This window comes from Temnothorax americanus, unplaced genomic scaffold (genome assembly GCF_048541705.1).
Source record: "Temnothorax americanus isolate GAGA-0224 unplaced genomic scaffold, ASM4854170v1 Scaffold11, whole genome shotgun sequence".
NCBI lineage: Eukaryota > Metazoa > Arthropoda > Insecta > Hymenoptera > Formicidae > Temnothorax > Temnothorax americanus.
Genome location: NW_027509242.1, coordinates 1,014,020 through 1,031,628, shown reverse-complemented (window position 1 = coordinate 1,031,628; position 17,609 = coordinate 1,014,020). Strand labels below are relative to the sequence as shown.

Below are 17,609 nucleotides of genomic sequence, written 5' to 3'. Positions count from 1 at the left end.
ATGGCGGGAAATCACGTCGTTTGAACGCCGATGACGGTGAAAATGGTGGCGGGGTCAGCAACGGCAATAGATTTTGCACATCTTTGTATCCGATGAGCCTAGGGTGGAGGCGGCGGAGGTGGAGGTGGAGGCGGTGGCGGCGGCGGCGGCGCCGCCGCCGTGAGCGAATTCTCGCGGCACCTCGCGGCGTCCGAGAACGACGCGACGGGGCGCGGAGCAGCCGAGCCGTCCGAGCCGAGGCCGAGAATCCGGCGCGATTTCGCAGCGGCGCAGCGCAGCGCAGCGCAGCGACGGCCGACGGCCCTGTGTGCGGCAGGCGCGAAGAGAGGAGCAGAGAAGCGGCGGCGTGTGTAACGTAGAGCGTTACGAGCCACCGGCGGCAGCAGTGGAAGAGCCAAGAGGAGGAGTAGCCGGAGTAGGAGCGGAGAAAAAGAGAGAGAGAGAGAAAGAGAAAGAAAGGGAGAGGGGACGGACAGGGAGAGAGAACCAGCGTCGGGAAGCGCGCTGGCACGCGGTACAGCGAAAAATGGCGAAGACGTTTCGCGCGGTGACGGTCTCGACTCTGTCAAACAATGGACAGTCCACGCCGAAGTACAACAAACCGGTCGCGCTCAATATCAATTACGACCCGCAGGGCCTCAGCGTCGAGCTCGTCTCAGGTACGGACCCGCGGCGTTCCTCGCCGTTCGCGCCCCATCGCGCACCCGTCGTCGTCCGACGGCCGTCGGCCGACGCGGCCGACGGCGACGCGGCTGATCGATCACGCGACCGATCGCGCGGACCTGGACAACGTAACCACACTTCCCGTCGCGTCACGCCGATTCTTTTTTTCCTCCCTCTTGGCTCAAGTCGAAAGACCCCCTCCTCCCCCCTCCCCGGTCGATTGCCGGTCAATATCGCGTCCTTCCCTCCTTTCCCAATTTGTGTCTTACGTTTTTTTTCCTGCTCGTACTTATGCCTCTTTTTTTTGCTCCAACGCGCCTCTCGACCGCTGTTGGAGCGATTTGTATCCAATTGTATCGGGTTCTCGTCATTTGTTGTACCGACACCGATAAATGAGTCGTCAAGATGACAGCTCCAAGTCGAATTCTATTGTTTAGGCGATATACCGACACTATTGTTATATTTTACTTATATCGTTATGTTGGAAAGATTACCTTATTATTATTATTGTTGTTCAGTAAGAGGGTAGAAGATGACACTTGAAATGTAGGAAGTTGTATCGATCTAGATCTGTTCGTTAGAGAGAAACGTACGTTATCTTGATGATTTTTTTGACTACTTTTTATTAACGGTATTTATGCGATTATATTTTTTTACTTCGTACTCTCTCTTTCTTTGATATTCCGTGATAAAATATAAGGAAAATAATTGACATTTTCGACATCCGTTTTAGGAGATGCTAGCAGCAGGGAGAAAGCGACTCTGTTGGAATTCCCAGTGACTCCCAGTACCGAATGCTCTCGTGTATCATCCCGAAGTTATGTTTTTACACTTGATACGGATAGCTTACTGATTGCGTTCGCTAATGAAACAGGTGAGCCAGCGACTTTCCTCGAAGCCCAATCTTCTTGGATCGTCGTGCGCTAAGCTTTCGCGTGAGATAGAAATCACGAAGCATATATTTCTGACGTCCAAAAAGATTTATCCGTAAGAAGCGGAACTTTGACACGTATGTTTCATTCGCAGATTTCCGTAATTTTCACTCGCACATAGTAAAACTCAAGATGGGGAAAGGCGTGTCAGCGTTTAACGAGAGAACGGAAGAATCCTCGGCGATGCAGTATTTCCAATTTTACGGTTATCTCTCGCAGCAGCAAAACATGATGCAGGATTACATTAGGACTAGCACGTACCAACGAGCGATTCTTGGAAATCTGTCTGATTTTAAGGATAAAGTTGTCCTAGACGTAGGCGCTGGTTCTGGCATATTATCCTTCTTCGCCGTACAAGCTGGCGCGAAAAAAGTATATGCCGTGGAAGCGAGCAATATGGCGAATCATGCCGAGCTACTAGTTGCAGCTAATAATTTATCAGATAAAATAATAGTCATAGCTGGAAAAATAGAAGAGATCGATTTACCCGAGCATGTGGACTGTATAGTGAGCGAGCCTATGGGATACATGTTGTACAATGAACGAATGCTCGAAACCTATCTGCATGCGAAAAAGTGGTTAAGTCCAGGTAAATGTCCCGAAAAAGAATTCGCCGTGTGCTGTTTCTCGTCTTGCCGCACCTTTTTTCTTTTTTCTCAATTGAATTGTTTTTGTACACAGGCGGAAGAATGTTTCCCTCCAGAGGTGATCTGCATATCGCACCTTTTTCCGATGAAAATCTTTACATGGAACAATTCAATAAGGCCAACTTTTGGTATCAGACGTGTTTCCATGGGGTAGATCTCTCTGCCATGAGAAATAACGCCATTAAAGAATATTTTAGACAACCGATTGTCGATACTTTTGATATTAGAATATGTATGGCAAAATCTGTAAGGCACATAGTAGACTTCCAAGCAGCTGATGAGACTGATTTACATAAAATAGGTGAATGGAGTGAAAAGTTAAAAATTATATATTAACGAGATGTGATATGTCACTGCTAACATTCAAATTGTGTTTCCTCTAGAAATAAATGTCGATTTTCATATACTGGAGAGTGGTACGTGCCATGGTTTAGCTTTTTGGTTCGATGTAGCATTTATCGGATCGACGCAACAAGTTTGGTTGAGTACTGCTCCTACGGAACCTCTTACACACTGGTATCAAGTACGCTGTCTCTTGGAAAATCCATTGTTTTGTAAAAGCGGGCAACTACTCTCCGGAAAAGTCATTCTTATAGCAAATAAAAGGTGAGGGAATATATATATATATGTCTCTAATTTAAGAGTACTTACAGTTACAAAATTGTTTCTCAACATTTTGCCATTATCTTGTGTATATACATAGCATATTCGTTTCAGACAATCCTACGATGTAACGATAGAACTGAAGCTTGAAGGAACGAATCTGGAAAGCAGTAATAATACCTTAGACTTGAAAAATCCTTACTTCCGATACACAGGCGCTGCGGCACAGCCGCCTCCTGGTTTAAACAATACCTCGCCCAGCGAATCCTACTGGACGACCCTGGATGCGCAAGGCGCCCGACAAGCGGTGAATATGGTCAATGGAATGTCGGTTAATGGTCTCGGGGAAGTCTCGATGGATACAAGCGCAACAGTAAATCCAAATAATTTGCTGGCAATAGGTAAGGTTTGGTTTGACTCTTCAGTGTACCATTACATGTATTAATTGTGCCACGTGGAATACATAACATTTGTAATCAACGTTCTTGCCACATGCGTCATGTCCCAGTGGTTTTTAATTCTCCGACGTCTAATTTTCATGCAAAACGTATTTATGAAATTCTGTGTCGCAAAATGTATGAAAGGTGCCCACATGGTCAATGAATGATCTCGGCTCACCGTTCTATGTATTCGATATATATACGATATTTAAAACATAAAATATCTAAATATAAAATATTTCTCTCCGTGAGATAATAAACGTCTTTATAATCTGAGACATCCTAAATTCCAGTATTGCTCAAAATAAGTATATTTCCTTTTTAAGTTTCCTAAGTATATTATTTACTATAGTGCATTTTATATAATGTGTATTGTACAAGAATATTATAATTTATATTTTTTTGCCAAAGTTTTACTTGTTTTACTCTGTTTGATTAAAACCTTCTATATTAACAATTCCTATAATGAACATACAATTAAAAGAAAAAAATACTAGCATGAAATAGGATATTCCCAAAATCTTTTATTTTATGTAGTATTGTACAAAATGATTTGAAGTTATTAGATGTCCTTAGTGTAGAAAAGTTTTCTTTGTGTATACGTATTGAAATCATGAAATAAAAATTCCTGTGGATAATAATAACAATTGCAGTTGATAAAACACATATTTAGATGAAAGATATTAAATATAAATTACTTTTGATTATTCTCGCGATGCTGATATTATTATAATTACAGATTAATTGTTTATTATATAAATATCAAATTATCAAATTATTGCCGGACCTTTTAATTGTACTGGTACTTACGGAATGGACACACACATTTTATTATTCTGCATCCTGGAAGATATTTGTACAAAGAAGAAAAAGTTCCTTGTAATTATTCTAATTTATACATATTTTGTAGAATTTACAACTCATGTAAATAAACTTGTTTTTAGTAGTACGGATTTATAAATATTTAACTATTACTCTCTAATATCCCATTTAAAATAGTTGTGTTCTTTTCCTCCCAACATTTAGATATAAGTTGTAATTGTTCTATTATTTACTGTAACGTATGAATTGGCGATAAATTGAATCAAATACTATAGTTAAAATTTCTCTCTTTTTTATTAATATCCGCCATTAGTGATGAATATAATAATGTGGTTTATATCTCTTTCTATTAAATAATTTATTTATAAATACATTTCTTTGGTCCTTTTGCATAATTAAAACGTTTTTATTATAACGATTGCAATGTTTCAAACACAACTCTTCTCTAGATTATTTTCGCTTTTAAATAATAATTTTCTTTTTTCAATTAATGAAAATTCAGTATAAGCAGTTTAATATAATGTCAGTGTGTTATTTTATATCTTTAAACTGTATTTTACTCATATTATTCGTACAAGTAAACGAAATGTACGAATTTTTATGTGACAGGAGGACAACCAAACATTCATCCGGGTTCTATTTCGAGTACGGGACGAGGTCGCGTGGGAGGTACGGCTACAAGCACACAAGCGGCACAATTGATAGGCGGTGGAATAACTCCAAATATGTTTACGTCACCTGCCACTGTAAGTACAATTCGAAAATTTGCATTTTTACAATGAGCTATCAAAAAGCAATCAGAAATGTATTTTATTTAAAATAATACCTTAGATGAAATCACAAGCATGAAATAATTGTTCTGTTGAAAAATTGTTGCAATATGCGCGCGCGCGCGCGCGCGCGTGTGTGTATATATAATATAGTTCGCTATACATTTAATAAAATTTACGTGAGAGACGAAAACTAAAGCAAAACGTCTGCTTGCGTGACTTTCGCGCTACAGCTTGGTGTTACTTTCCAGCAATCGCTGGTCCTCGGCAACACTTCTCATTATCCAGTGAATCCCAGCCTGATGATCGGTGACTACGTGACTCCTGGGAACGGCATATCGCCGCAGACATTTCGGCAATGATCTATGGCGAAATCGTTTCTCGCCGAGTATTCCCGCAAAGTAAAACAATTACAGAACGATCGTAATAGTTGTAGCAGTATTGGAGACATCGGCAACAACAGTAAGCAAGGTCGCAAACTGGTATTTAGCTCCCCAATCAGTAAGCTTCGACTCTCGTCTGCCGTACGAATTTTAAGTACCGTCGACCTGGCCAATCTCAATTCAGACTTTAGCCACAGCAACGTTTCTTATTCAAACAAAAGTACAGCCAGTCTTGGGTTTGCGTTCGATTGGAATCCCGTCAGGAATAAGTCTCAATGGGAGGCACGTTGGAAAAGACTGCGAGCCGTCCTCTCGTAGTTGTCATTAGCTCTCATACAATCGATTTTTATTTGGTCGTCACTTAGAAAAGAAAAGGAAAAGAAAAGAAAGATCTTCCATCGACGTGCATGCTTGCCAAATATATCCACGTGAAAATATAATATTTTTAATGACAATATACAGTCGCTATAGTATAGGCGTCACTATTTTACAAAGTCTTGAGATAAATCCTTGAAACGTTAACTTATATAATGAAGGAGATAATCGGAAATGATCGCGCGTTGCGATCCGTTTGTTTTAATTCGAATTGAGATGATTTAGAATCGACTCGAAATACTCGAAGACAGGCATATTTTACTAAGCTCTGTCGTTGGCTCGGTTGGGTTTCGATATCAAGCGACTTTTACACCACGAGTTTTTAGAATAGGAAAAACAGCGACGTTTCGAACATTTTGAGAAGTGCAAAGAGCAATAATACATTAGGGGCATATGTTGTAAAGCACTCCGTGGCGTTACCTGTTATTCAAGATGTCTCTTGCGCTTGTTTTAATCAACGTGTCTTTATTTCGTTAGCATGACGCAATACGCGAGAAAGTACAACTTTTTCATGAGTATTAGCTATTATCGCGTATATTTCAGTACCCTGTAAATCCGTGTCGAGAATAATCATTTTAATTGTTTGATAGGTGTGAGGCAGTTATTCATTGATCGATTACGTTTCGTAGAAATAAATTGTATATATATCCGAATGTATGACGCAAACATAGGTCGAGGGATACTTCATCTGGAAAAAAAGGAAACAGCAAATTATGAACGTGACAAATTACATTGCCATAGTATGTAAATGTAATTGCAGGTTCATCATAAGTGCACTACACACCCCGGGCAAGAATCGCTCGAATGGAATCTTATAGTTTTATATAAAATGATCTGTAATTTGTAAAGCACTGCTTTGCGTTACACTTAATTTTTTTTTACATATATTTTGTAATCGTGAGGAATGTCTGTTTTGAAAGATTCTTCTAAATCTTTGTGGAAAATCCAATTGCGCGTATAAATAACGACGTTAAGTTTTAAGCTACATTATCCATAAATTAAAGTAGATATATATATCAAATAGCATTTTATTAAAGCATATTATTAAAAGTCATTTTTGCGTTGTATTTGTATGTATTTTGTATATCATGATATTATTAGAATAATTAATAATGAAAAATCTTTGAAAATGGACGTTTTTTGCATTGATGATCTATACACACTTAGTAAGTGATACCTGGAAACACGCATATTCCCTGTATTCTAATAAGGTTATAAAGTAAAATAGAAATATGCAGCCATAATGACTTTTCATCATCTTTAACCCTTTCCACTCATTGATATAGCGGTATAAAATTGTTACCGCACAATCATTATCGTACTTCTCATAGCTTGACTCATAAAAAACCAGTAATTATATTAATTAAAATTGTACTTGATAAAATGTTTATTGATTATTTTTGCTAATTTTTTATTATCCGATAATACAAATTTGAGTGTAAAGGGTTAAATTGTGGAAACATTGAATTGAACGCGTATAGTCTTTTTCAAACAAAGCAAATACGATGTTACATTTCATATATGCTTCGTTCAATTAAGAATTTTTTAGTCCAGTAAATATGAGAATGGGAGACACCGTTAATCTCTAATATGGAAACTACTGTACATACACATATATATCCTCGCGAATAATTTTTACATATTGTTTAAGAATATACCAATCGATCCATCAGAAATAGTACAACTGGATAATATTTTTAGATTTGAAGGTGCAGGTTATACAAACGTCGTTTGTATAACTTTAAGGAATAAATGCGACAGATAAGTCTTTTTAGAAACTTTTGAATTTTATTTAATAGAATAATATATTTTTACTTCTTACGTATTGTAGTTGATACTAGGCTGTATAATTATCTCAATTTATTTGAGATGTCGAATGAACAGAAATGTCTAAATTGTAAATAGTGTCGGGATATAGTTTAGTAATACAGCAGTTTGTCAGGTAAAAGAAATGACTCCCGTTGTGTCACCTCACAAAGATTTTTGAGCGAAAGAACATTATTCTATAATAAAAACAAAAATTCTACGGTAACCGGACAATAAGTCGTAATTTTCTTGGAGGAAAGAAGTCTGTTAATATTTATTAATATATTAATAAGTATTTTGTACGTTTTAGATATCTTCAAATCTAAGGAATTATTCAGGCCTTCTGTTCCTGATGAACTACCGTGTATAATTCTAAGATCTCTCGAGAGGATTCTCTTTTAAGTCTTATTAGGTTTTAAGAAAGTTACACTTTATTTGTTATCTGCACACACACTTGCCATCTGAACGCATCTCCTAGTTACCTCATCGCCGGTTAATAAATGTGGCTAGATAATATTTGTACTTACTTTTTACAGGATCTTTCGTACTTCGCGTACACGCACACTTGCGAAGGGTATAAATATGCGCGTCGCTATTTCTCGATGAAGTATTTCTGGAGAACAGAAGTATCATACGCTTGTTAATACGCGCCTCGACACATATACAAACCAATCTCGTGACAGGCATTCCACAAGTGCTACTAATACTGCATGGTTTGTTGTAATAATTAATACAAGGACTTTGCTTCTTCCATCGTTTCGTTGAGATAGCAACACCCCGTCAGCAGTGTCTAGAACGTAACTCCGTCTTGTTTCCTCTCCTTTTCTTTTCGTATCTCACCATTGGAAGATCAAAGATTTAATCGCAATATTAAAGATGACAGGACGATGTTTAATATCGATTACGTTTCTAGGTGTTGCTTTCGGCGCTATCTTACATTGCTGTGTGTGCGATTTTTCTTTTTGTACCGTTAGAATATCGAATGTATAAGACTGCTACACCGCTCGGAAAAACATATACGCGACATTACATATCTCATCCCAGTTGTACCCTTTGCGATTTTTGTCGTCTTATTTTTATATCGTTTTTCCGCACAACTGGTGTATATAATGTTCCGTTGAAAGATACGTGTGTCGGCTTCTTCAAATCGGTTATTTTTTTAATCGAATCTCAAACGTTTTATTCCTAAACTGGGGTACACTTCGTTAGCTAGCTTTCGCTCGTGTATGTTTTCTGGCGGTATATCCGAGTATTAAGTAGTCCAGCAGTGTTATATAGGAATCTGTGCGTTTCAACGACTGAAAACTATATAAGATATCTCAGGTAGTTACGCGAGCTCGAAGAATGCCTTTACTGCGCTAAGTGTCTGGATTTTATTTGGTTCTTTAAGTTCTTTCGCGATTACGATAGCAGATGCAGTGCGGACGCAAGTTTTCGTTCTTACGATTTATATCTCGGTAAAGCATAGGCATGAATTGACGAAAACATTGTATAATCGCATAAAATCAGACTCATACAAATATAATCTATAGCGTAACTGTGTAGTAAGATTGATCAGTCATGTTTAAGACAAGTTTTTCTCGAACTGATGGTTTCCTTCGTTATACCTGTGGGACTACTCATTCACGTGATAATTTTTCAAGGAATGTTTCGGCAATACCTTTCTGCAGTTCTAGCAGATAACATTCTGAGTATGCCTAAATAACTTTAATCAAGATTATAAACACAGCTAATTTATAGATTTTATTTTGCAGATTACCGAAGCTTCGAAATTCAAAACGTACGATTTACATAAAAGTATGTTACACTTCTGCCATGCACGTATGAGAATAAAATTCTAATGGAAAAGAAAACAATTTGACGCATTTCAGAAATTGTAGTACTTACAGATAACAAGGATTACAGTAAAGCGGAGGCATAGTTTTTAACATGACATTGCTAGTTATATTAATTGTAAATACAACAATATTTTTGCAGCAAACGCAACCTTTTTTACCGTTTATAAGAAATTTTTGTTTCATATACATTGTGCACACAATTTTTAGACATTGTTTGCAAGTTTAGCGTTTACGCTTATATTTTAATAAGTTAATAAATTTCGTGTTCATGATGCATCACATGATAATTTACTGTCCATTATTAAGATATTATTTTTTTGTAAGAAATAAATTTTGACGTTCAGTTCGATTCGAGTGCGACTGTATTACGCTGAATTAGGCATGTAAAATTAGGAGGATACAAATATAAGCTTGCGATAAGTTATTTGATTTTGTCAAAATCCGCCAGGCAGCAATCTTTGGAATTGAGATCTTTTTCTCTTCTCCCAGAGAGCCTCATTTTGAATAAAAATATTTCAACGAATCGTCTGGCATGTATGTGTATTTTATGTGGTCATTAAACCTTTTTGTAATTACGACCCGTCAATATTGTAGTCTTTTACATTAATAATTATCATTGTGTTTTGTCATTAAGGGCACAAGTAACTGAGAATATGTTGAGAAAACAATATTTATTGCAAGTGAGACTCACAGTTATGACACATATTATGACACGATTAATTTTGCGTACAGCAGAACTCTTCTATTCTGAAACAGCTGTTCCCCTGTGATTTGAAATTCTTCTTTAGTGCTTTCTCCACGCATATTTACCACGTGACCACGTGACTACATGCACAATTTCCTTACAAAAAGAGCGAACGAAAGACAAAACGCGTAACATTTTTATTTTACGTGTGTGTCATTAAAATAAGAACAAGATTTAGGGAAGAATAGAAAAGTTCGGCCGTATATTACAAAGACTTATACAGATTTTTTTTCCCTTACAGTTTCATACAAATATATGTAGAAATATTGGAAGTGTAAAACGACTTTGTCGATATCAATTTACGTTCTCACTTTATATAACACTTTACAGAATTACGTTCGGCAATGTTGCGTAATAAATAATATTACCCGCTCTTTAAAAAATTATATAATACAATATATATTTACGAGTACAAGTACCATTGTTTCTTGTACATTAAACAGATCCTCACTTACGTCTTCGTCCTCGTTATTTACTTTCCGTTCCAGCCGAAGACGACGTGGGCAATCATCAGATACACCATAATTGTTATGGTACTCGTTAGCATGATAGGAAATCCTACCCTGTAACACATCGAAACAATCGCGCAGCGTTTCAGCCTTTAATTATGACTTCAATGACGGGAAATGATAAAAGATCTTCGAAACGCGCGATGACACATTTTCCACCGACTGCAAGACGCAGCTTTGTGACGTCGCGGTTTCACTTACCTGGAGAATTGCATGAAACCGAACCTATAGCCGTGTTGTTCCGCGACCCCCATGCAGACAACGTTGGCGGTAGCTCCAATCAAAGTTCCATTTCCTTTAAACATAACTGTTTAGCTAAACAGCATTGCTAATCAGCCATGTGAATACCGGAAAAAACTGGCGCTCTTGCGTTGGAGCTTGAAAGCGCCAGTTTTCGAGACACGGCCTTTGATTAGCGTTAATCCGCGAACGCGCGAACATGCGAACCGAATTGAGAGAATCGAATCATGACGATGCTGTACAAAGCTCGAAGGATAAATTTACATATTCGTGGCGAACTTTGCAGTTTCGGATCAATTCAGCTTTCGAGGACGATCGTTGGATCTATAGAAAATTGTTTACCTCCCATACAAGCCCCGAACGTCAGCGCCCATACCAGAGGCTGCATAGGTAGACCGAGCTCGCGATTTTGGGCGAGATTCGTCGCGATTCTCACCATCATGGTGGCGAGCGGTACATTGTCGACGAAGCAGCTAGCGAAAGCCGACACCCAAAGCAACAGCACTATAGCGACCGCTAATCGGGACTCCTCATTGACCGATAGAATGAAATCTTCAGTTTTTTTGCCGATCCACGCGATGAGACCCAAACGCGAGAGTGCCTACGGAATGTTTTCAAATGCTGTTAAACTTTTGGATTCCTTTCAGTAGAAGAAGACTCGAGAAATCTGCATTAAAATTGACAAGAATTTTTTTTAGTTTTCCCAACGCTACCTCCATGAGAATAAACAACGACGCGAAGAATAACAAGGTGCTCCATTCGACGCGCGCCATAAGACCGTCGAAATCCTCGCTGTCGGCCAATATCAGAAGCAACAAAACGCCCATCAGAGCGATCCAGCCCAAAGACAGATTTAAATGAGGCAAACTGTGCAGGAAGAAGAGCGTGATAACCAAGGCCAGCACGCATCCTGATTTTGCTAGCAACCATCTGTCCCTAATAGGATACTGGAAAAGAACACTTTCGTAAAAAATTCGCGAAATGCCGCTGCGATGGGTATAGTCGAGACACAATGACAGCCTCCCTCGAAAGACGAAGGATTATTCAGCTTGCCTTTTCTCGTAACTCCTCAAGCGTGGTCTTGTACCTCTCTAACGCCGCGCTCCCTGTCATTAGCTTCCTCTTTAACTGCGACAACAAACGTTGCACTTTTTTCCGTAACGTCTCTCTCACCAGATTCTCATCCTTGCTGTAATTGGATAGACTGGCCGCCGCTCGTTGCCAAATGGCGATTGAGTGCCTCAATTCCTGCGGGTGGACAATCACGCGCAAGATGATACAATTTATATTGTAATTTGTAGTTTGCGGCGTACATACCTGTACGTCTTGCGGCTCGTCGAATCTAAGGACCGCGACGTCTCGAAAAATATAGCGGACTTGCGCGCTGACCACGATCAACACCAATACCACGCCGATGCTCATGTGCAACGAGAACGTACCGAAATCTATTTCCTACGGCGATGATGCAACGATAATTAATCGAAATAATGATTATCAGGTCGATTGAAGAAGTCGAACGACGCAGCTGCACGTAACTTACGGCGTTCTTAACGTCTCGATTAGAAGCGATGATGACATTTGGCGGGTCGCCGACCGGCGTCATGGCACCTCCGATGTTGGAGTAAACCACCATGGCGGTCAAGATCGGTACCGGGTTCAGCTCCATCACCTCGCACAACCTAATGGTTACCGGTGTCATTAGCAGCACGGTCGTTACGTTGTCCAGCAGCGACGACAAAAACGCGGTGAAGAAGCAGAGGGCCATTATCAACGGCCACAATTTTCCGGCGGTTATCTAAAAATGAATGGTGAATAAAAGCATCTCTCAAGGTCGCTTTAATTATTTCACTTTAGACACGCGCCAATTTTTCTTTCTCACTTTATAAGCGTAGACCGCCAGCCAGTCGAACACACCAGTTTCGGCGATGATGGCAACCAGCACCATCATGGAAAACAGTAACAGCAGCGTGTCCATGTCTATCCAAGAGATCAGTTCGCCCATACTTGGTCGCTAAAGTGCAGGATACCGCTTCTTATATAAATTTGTCTCTCAAAAAATTCCTTCGCAAACGTGGAAATTAGAAGAGGATGTATTTGCGCGTTACCTCGTTTAGAGCCGCCAGGATCGCGATGGACATCGTGGACGCCAGCATGGCAGCCAGAGCTCTGTGCACTACCTGATTCGGTTAAACACACGACGGAGTATTTAGGAGTCAACGGGAATAAGATACATCCTAATTCGCGTAAATGATTTACCTCGAAAATGATCAAGATGTACAAGCCGATCAAGATGAAAGCTGCGTACGGTATGCCGGTATCGGTGTTTATAGGCGACAAATTGTAAGCTATCGAAAACGAAAGACTGGACTCCGAATTCGTGTATAGCTTGATGAACATTACGCCGTGCGAAAGGGTCCTATAAACAAAACATATATTTTGCTAGGAGATTCTGTTCGAGATATTTCTGCTGACGTTTTTACCGATAAAATTTGTAGCGAATTGTACGCTCTGCAAAATTTTATTTTCGTTACGTTTGAGTAAGAGTAAAATATGAGATAACGCACTCGCTGTCGACGTTTACTTGGAAAGTCCACTGGTGCCTCTGATCGGGAAAGATGTTCATCAAATTTTCAGGCAGTACCGGCAAGATCCACGCGTCGCTTACGTTCTGCAGCTTAACAATTGCAATTATAGCACAGTGTAGCTAGTTTTACGTCGCAGCATATAATTACTCGGTAAACAAAATGTTAGCAAATGTTTTCAACAGATTTAGCTATTTTATAGATAAGTACGCGCGAAATAATGTAATGGTGTAACATAATTAAGATTCTTATATCATTTTCATGAAATGTCTATAAAAGAAGAATGTTTGAGATAACGGAAAACGATTTATTAATATGACTGATTCCTTTCTTTCTTTCTTTGTTTCAGGATCGACTAGTTTTGGCTTCGTGTTCTTTCGATGCAAACGCGAGTGTACGCGGAATAATTTTGCACAAAGCACGCGTTCAAAGATGTGGACACCTTCGAGTTCTCCAGATCGGTAGAGGAGAGCCATGAATTGGTTTTCCCATCCACCAGAAGCTGCAGCCATATCATTAAATAGTGCGTGGATATATTCGCAGGTAAATGGTGCTTGTTTTTGGCTGACGGCAACAATGGTCCTTCCATCGTCACGCCGATCAACTTGTTTATAACGTGCTCGTTGATTCGGTAATCTATATATTATTAAGGAGGTGAAAGTATCCCGACTGGTTGACGTTATCGTACGACAATAAAATTGCATTTCTCTCGAGTTCAAAATAGACGAAAATTTGCGGAAAAGGATACTTTTACTTTCTCCCCTGGACACAGATAGCTGATGCATCGTCTCAATCCTTTCGTTCTTGAACATCAGTACCATCTGCAATATGAATAACCGACATGAGATTCGTTAATTGACAGTCGACGCGATAGTTTCTTACTGTGAATAGCAGCCAACAGCAGGAGAGCACGATTAGTTTTATGTAGCGGCAAAACGGTCTCTGTTTTTCTTGCGTTTGCACGTCCTGATGCTCGTTTTCGTCGACGTTGTTCCGATGATTTTGCGCGCTGTGAAAGATATCGGGATCATTTATTACGTCCACTCGTTCCAACACCTCGCATAGGGTCACGTTGAGATTCCCTCTTAGACGCGATACGTAAAAATGCACAGTGATTTACCTGATGGTTGGTGCCAAGGGCTGTGTCCCGAGAGACATATTTACAATTAGGCACTCCCTTTTCACGTAGTCCGCAGATCTGGAAACGCGTTATATATAGAAACTCTATTTTTTTTCACCGATTTTCACACCTACGCCTATTTCGCTCACCTCGTTTCCGCTATTCGATCGTACTCCCTCTGAAAGACCGCCATACTCGGATCCAGACGGATCGCCTCCGGCAGTTGACCCCATACGCGGAGCACTTCCTCGGGGATCTGTCCAAATACCACGGAACTCGAAACGGAGGAGGAGGGACTGATCGGGCTGCGCATAACTTTGAGGACACTTCGTTACGAACGTATATCGAGATTACAATAGATCCCAGGACCGCAGACTCGGCGAAAAATACATATAGCTACTATAACGTTCTTAAAGCATGCTTTATTAATTTTTTGGTATTTTGCAATTTAACAAGCGGATTTGAATTTAATTTTATAATTATTTCACACTGTCTTCGTCTGGAAAAAATTAGTCGGGAAATATATTATACGTCTTTGTTAGATTTACTAGATATATAAAAGTATATCCCGTTGAAAGTTTGAGAGATCCAGACTCCTGGGTAGTTGGCGCGTTCGAAAATACAACTCGTAGTCCTGGGGTTGATACAAACAGACTCCGTTGTCCTTACGTGTACCTGAATTGTGACGGCTGCAGTGAGAAGTCGCGTTGAGTAACATTCGTGGCGTGTGCGGGCCAGTTTCATCGTCACTCGTGTCGTTCTGCGACATTATAGCTACTGTCTGAAATCTGCCTCTTATTTCGTACAGATTTTTAGTCGAATTGAGATGTTAGGTTTATTAAATCCACGCATTGTCCATAAGTACACGTTATATTGCAATCGCAGCTCCGAAGACACTGTATCGTACTGCTATAGGAAATAATTTCACTCGTACTCGCGAGATCCTCAGAGAGGTCACTTTACAGATTATTTACGTTTTACATGTAAACAATCAGGGAGCTTACGGAAATTCGCATTAAAATATATTAATGGAAAGCATTTATCGGACGTGTCGTCTCGTAGTAGACGTAGAAATTTTTATAATTCATGAAAAATCGTACATCATATAAAATTGATAGCTTTTGTTATTAGGCGTTCAATAACGCGATCGTGCACAGAGTGCGGGAAAAATTAAATATATACGTTTGAAAAATAATTTTATTACACAGTTATACAATTTCGTGTATCGCATCGAATACATTGTTCGAAAACAATTATTTTGTAACGATGTAACGCTCTTAATTAGCTAAAATATAATGCAACTGTATAGTCGCGCAATAACTAAATTATCACAATTACACCCATGTAACACTGAAATTTATGAGTTCGTATCTTTCGACGTTTGGATACTACATTTTACACAATCCAACCATCTATCTCACAGATATCAAATTAATGCGCAAATGTTATATACACAGTTTAAAAAATTAAAGATAACAGACATTCTTCAGGCATCCTTTTGCATACATTTTACACAAATACTACAACAATCTTATTTATATTACATCATATTTGCACTATACGATCGCAACACGTTGTTTGCATATAAATATATTTATCGTCGTCGTACATTATTTTGAATGTTTTTAGCGATCGAGCAACTATTTTTAGGCGTCGATCAGCTTTTTCTAACGCTTCTGAGCGACTTCCTTGATCTCCTCCGTGCTGCCGACCGACGCTCGCTGAAGGACATTTTGCAGGTCCTGCAAAGCGTGCTTTTGCACCACGTAATTGTATCGACAGTAGCACCAGTAGACCACGACGACGCCCATGTAGGAGCCCAGGGCCACGTTCGTCGACAGCTTCACGCGACTCGTGAACACGAAGGTGGCCAGGCCGGCCGCGAGGCCGCCGTAGATGCCGGACAGCATGCTCTGCTTGAAGCAGGGAATCTTCCTGATGTCTCGGCCAAACAGCATCACCGCCTTGGACCGATCGTCCTCCGCATTTCCGACGTCCATCGCGTGCCTCTTGTTAGTCGTTTATTAATATAAACGCTTTTACGTAACTCCTCCGCGAGGAAGGCGCAAAGTAAGGTTAACCTAACCAGTCGTTGTTGCTTCCACTTGCAGTCGCACTCTCTGGCACTCTCTACACTTTGCGTCCCTTCGCGAATCGGAGCTGATTCGGCGGCGGCTCGCGGGACGGGATGACGTCGCACGACCGGCACGACGCATGTTCCGTGCTATCGAGTGACAGGTGGTGCGGCGCGGCTCGGCTCGGCTGACTCGGCTCAACTCGGCGCTCGCCCGCTCGGCTTTCAATCCCGTTCCGTGCGCACGTTCGGTACGCGATCGCTCGCGCGAGGAACGCGGCCCGTTCGTGAACGTTTGACGTTACGAGAAGCGTGAGAGAGAGAGAGAGAGAGAGAGAGAGAGGAAGATTCTCTCGTTTACAGTTCACACGTCGCCGCGAAGGCGAAGGCGCGAGTCGTGTTTACTCCGAAACTCAGAAGAGAGCACTCAGGACACCCGTCGTCATCAGTCCGGATTGTGCAAATCGCGGTGACATGCACGCACGGTCACTCGTGCGTCGCTGCTCGTAGGTGCTCCTCCCCTACCCCGCGTTCAGTTCCTACGATGTGTACCACGTATCCGCGCGACTCACCCGGGAGATTCAGCTGCGGAAGAGGTAAGAATCGTAATTTAAGAATCATCCCCCCCCCCTGGCCCAAGGGGGCACCGCGATGCGGGTCGATCGCGGTGTCCCTTAACCTTACCCGCGAAAACAAACGGGGCGTAGGGGGGGGGGGGAATAACGTCGATGCTCGCGAACGATTTCGGAGATCGCGCGAATCCGATTTCGAGAGACGGCCGGCCGCGTGCAAATTAATCCGAGTCACGTAAATAAACGTGACGTGTGTACACGTACGTTCAACGGCGCGTTACGTCACGGAGGCTGCCGAGCCGCCGAAAGATGGTGATTGATAGCGAGGAGATAAGACCGCGCGCGCGGTGACAACAACGTTGGTTCGTCCGCTGTCACTCGCCGGGATATAGATCGCCGGGGCGTAGATCAGACGTATGATTTCGGAGTACACGCGCGTCACGTTTCGATTCTGATACTCTTCCGTCGGAAACCACCCTTGTCCCCCG

General features: G+C 40.8%; 4 protein-coding genes across 14 annotated transcripts in view; 2 read left to right on the top strand and 2 right to left on the bottom strand.

Moving 5' to 3' along the window:
• Positions 1 to 17,609, top strand: part of LOC143907124 (uncharacterized) — a 63,910-nt gene that overhangs the window by 20,457 nt on the left and 25,844 nt on the right. For 8 of the 10 annotated variants that reach the window (XM_077423667.1, XM_077423659.1, XM_077423714.1 and 5 more), the window contains 2 exons: positions 4,717 to 4,853; positions 13,705 to 13,898. In XM_077423667.1, coding sequence (XP_077279793.1) covers positions 13,830 to 13,898 — 69 coding nt within the window. In that variant the 5' untranslated portion in view covers positions 4,717 to 4,853; positions 13,705 to 13,829. Of the gene's footprint in view, positions 1 to 4,716; positions 4,854 to 13,704; positions 13,899 to 16,768; positions 17,146 to 17,609 lie in introns of those variants that run through there. The other 2 variants (XM_077423677.1, XM_077423684.1) reach the window with 1 other exon arrangement.
• On the top strand, positions 140 to 4,234 carry Art4 (arginine methyltransferase 4). Of its 2 annotated transcripts, XM_077423805.1 has the most exons (7): positions 140 to 659; positions 1,397 to 1,537; positions 1,690 to 2,184; positions 2,277 to 2,543; positions 2,626 to 2,848; positions 2,960 to 3,246; positions 4,025 to 4,234. In XM_077423805.1, the coding sequence occupies exons 1-7, from the start codon at positions 527 to 529 to the stop codon at positions 4,027 to 4,029; spliced, it is 1,551 nt and encodes a 516-aa protein (XP_077279931.1). In that variant the 5' UTR covers positions 140 to 526; the 3' UTR covers positions 4,030 to 4,234. The 2 variants fall into 2 exon arrangements, with proteins under 2 accessions (XP_077279931.1, XP_077279922.1); XM_077423796.1 differs by lacking the exon at positions 4,025 to 4,234 and having other exon boundaries at positions 2,960 to 4,018.
• LOC143908216 (P protein) lies at positions 10,497 to 13,170 on the bottom strand. The gene is made up of 10 exons (XM_077425667.1): positions 13,030 to 13,170; positions 12,879 to 12,950; positions 12,653 to 12,784; positions 12,314 to 12,568; positions 12,091 to 12,225; positions 11,827 to 12,021; positions 11,487 to 11,720; positions 11,116 to 11,374; positions 10,735 to 10,828; positions 10,497 to 10,587 (listed from the first exon to the last, which is right to left on the bottom strand). Exons 1-10 carry the CDS (start codon positions 13,168 to 13,170, stop codon positions 10,497 to 10,499), a joined length of 1,608 nt encoding a protein of 535 aa, XP_077281793.1.
• On the bottom strand, positions 15,655 to 16,666 carry L(3)87df (cytochrome c oxidase assembly factor COX20 lethal (3) 87Df). The gene has a single exon (XM_077423878.1). It carries the CDS (start codon positions 16,473 to 16,475, stop codon positions 16,143 to 16,145), a length of 333 nt encoding a protein of 110 aa, XP_077280004.1. The 5' UTR covers positions 16,476 to 16,666; the 3' UTR covers positions 15,655 to 16,142.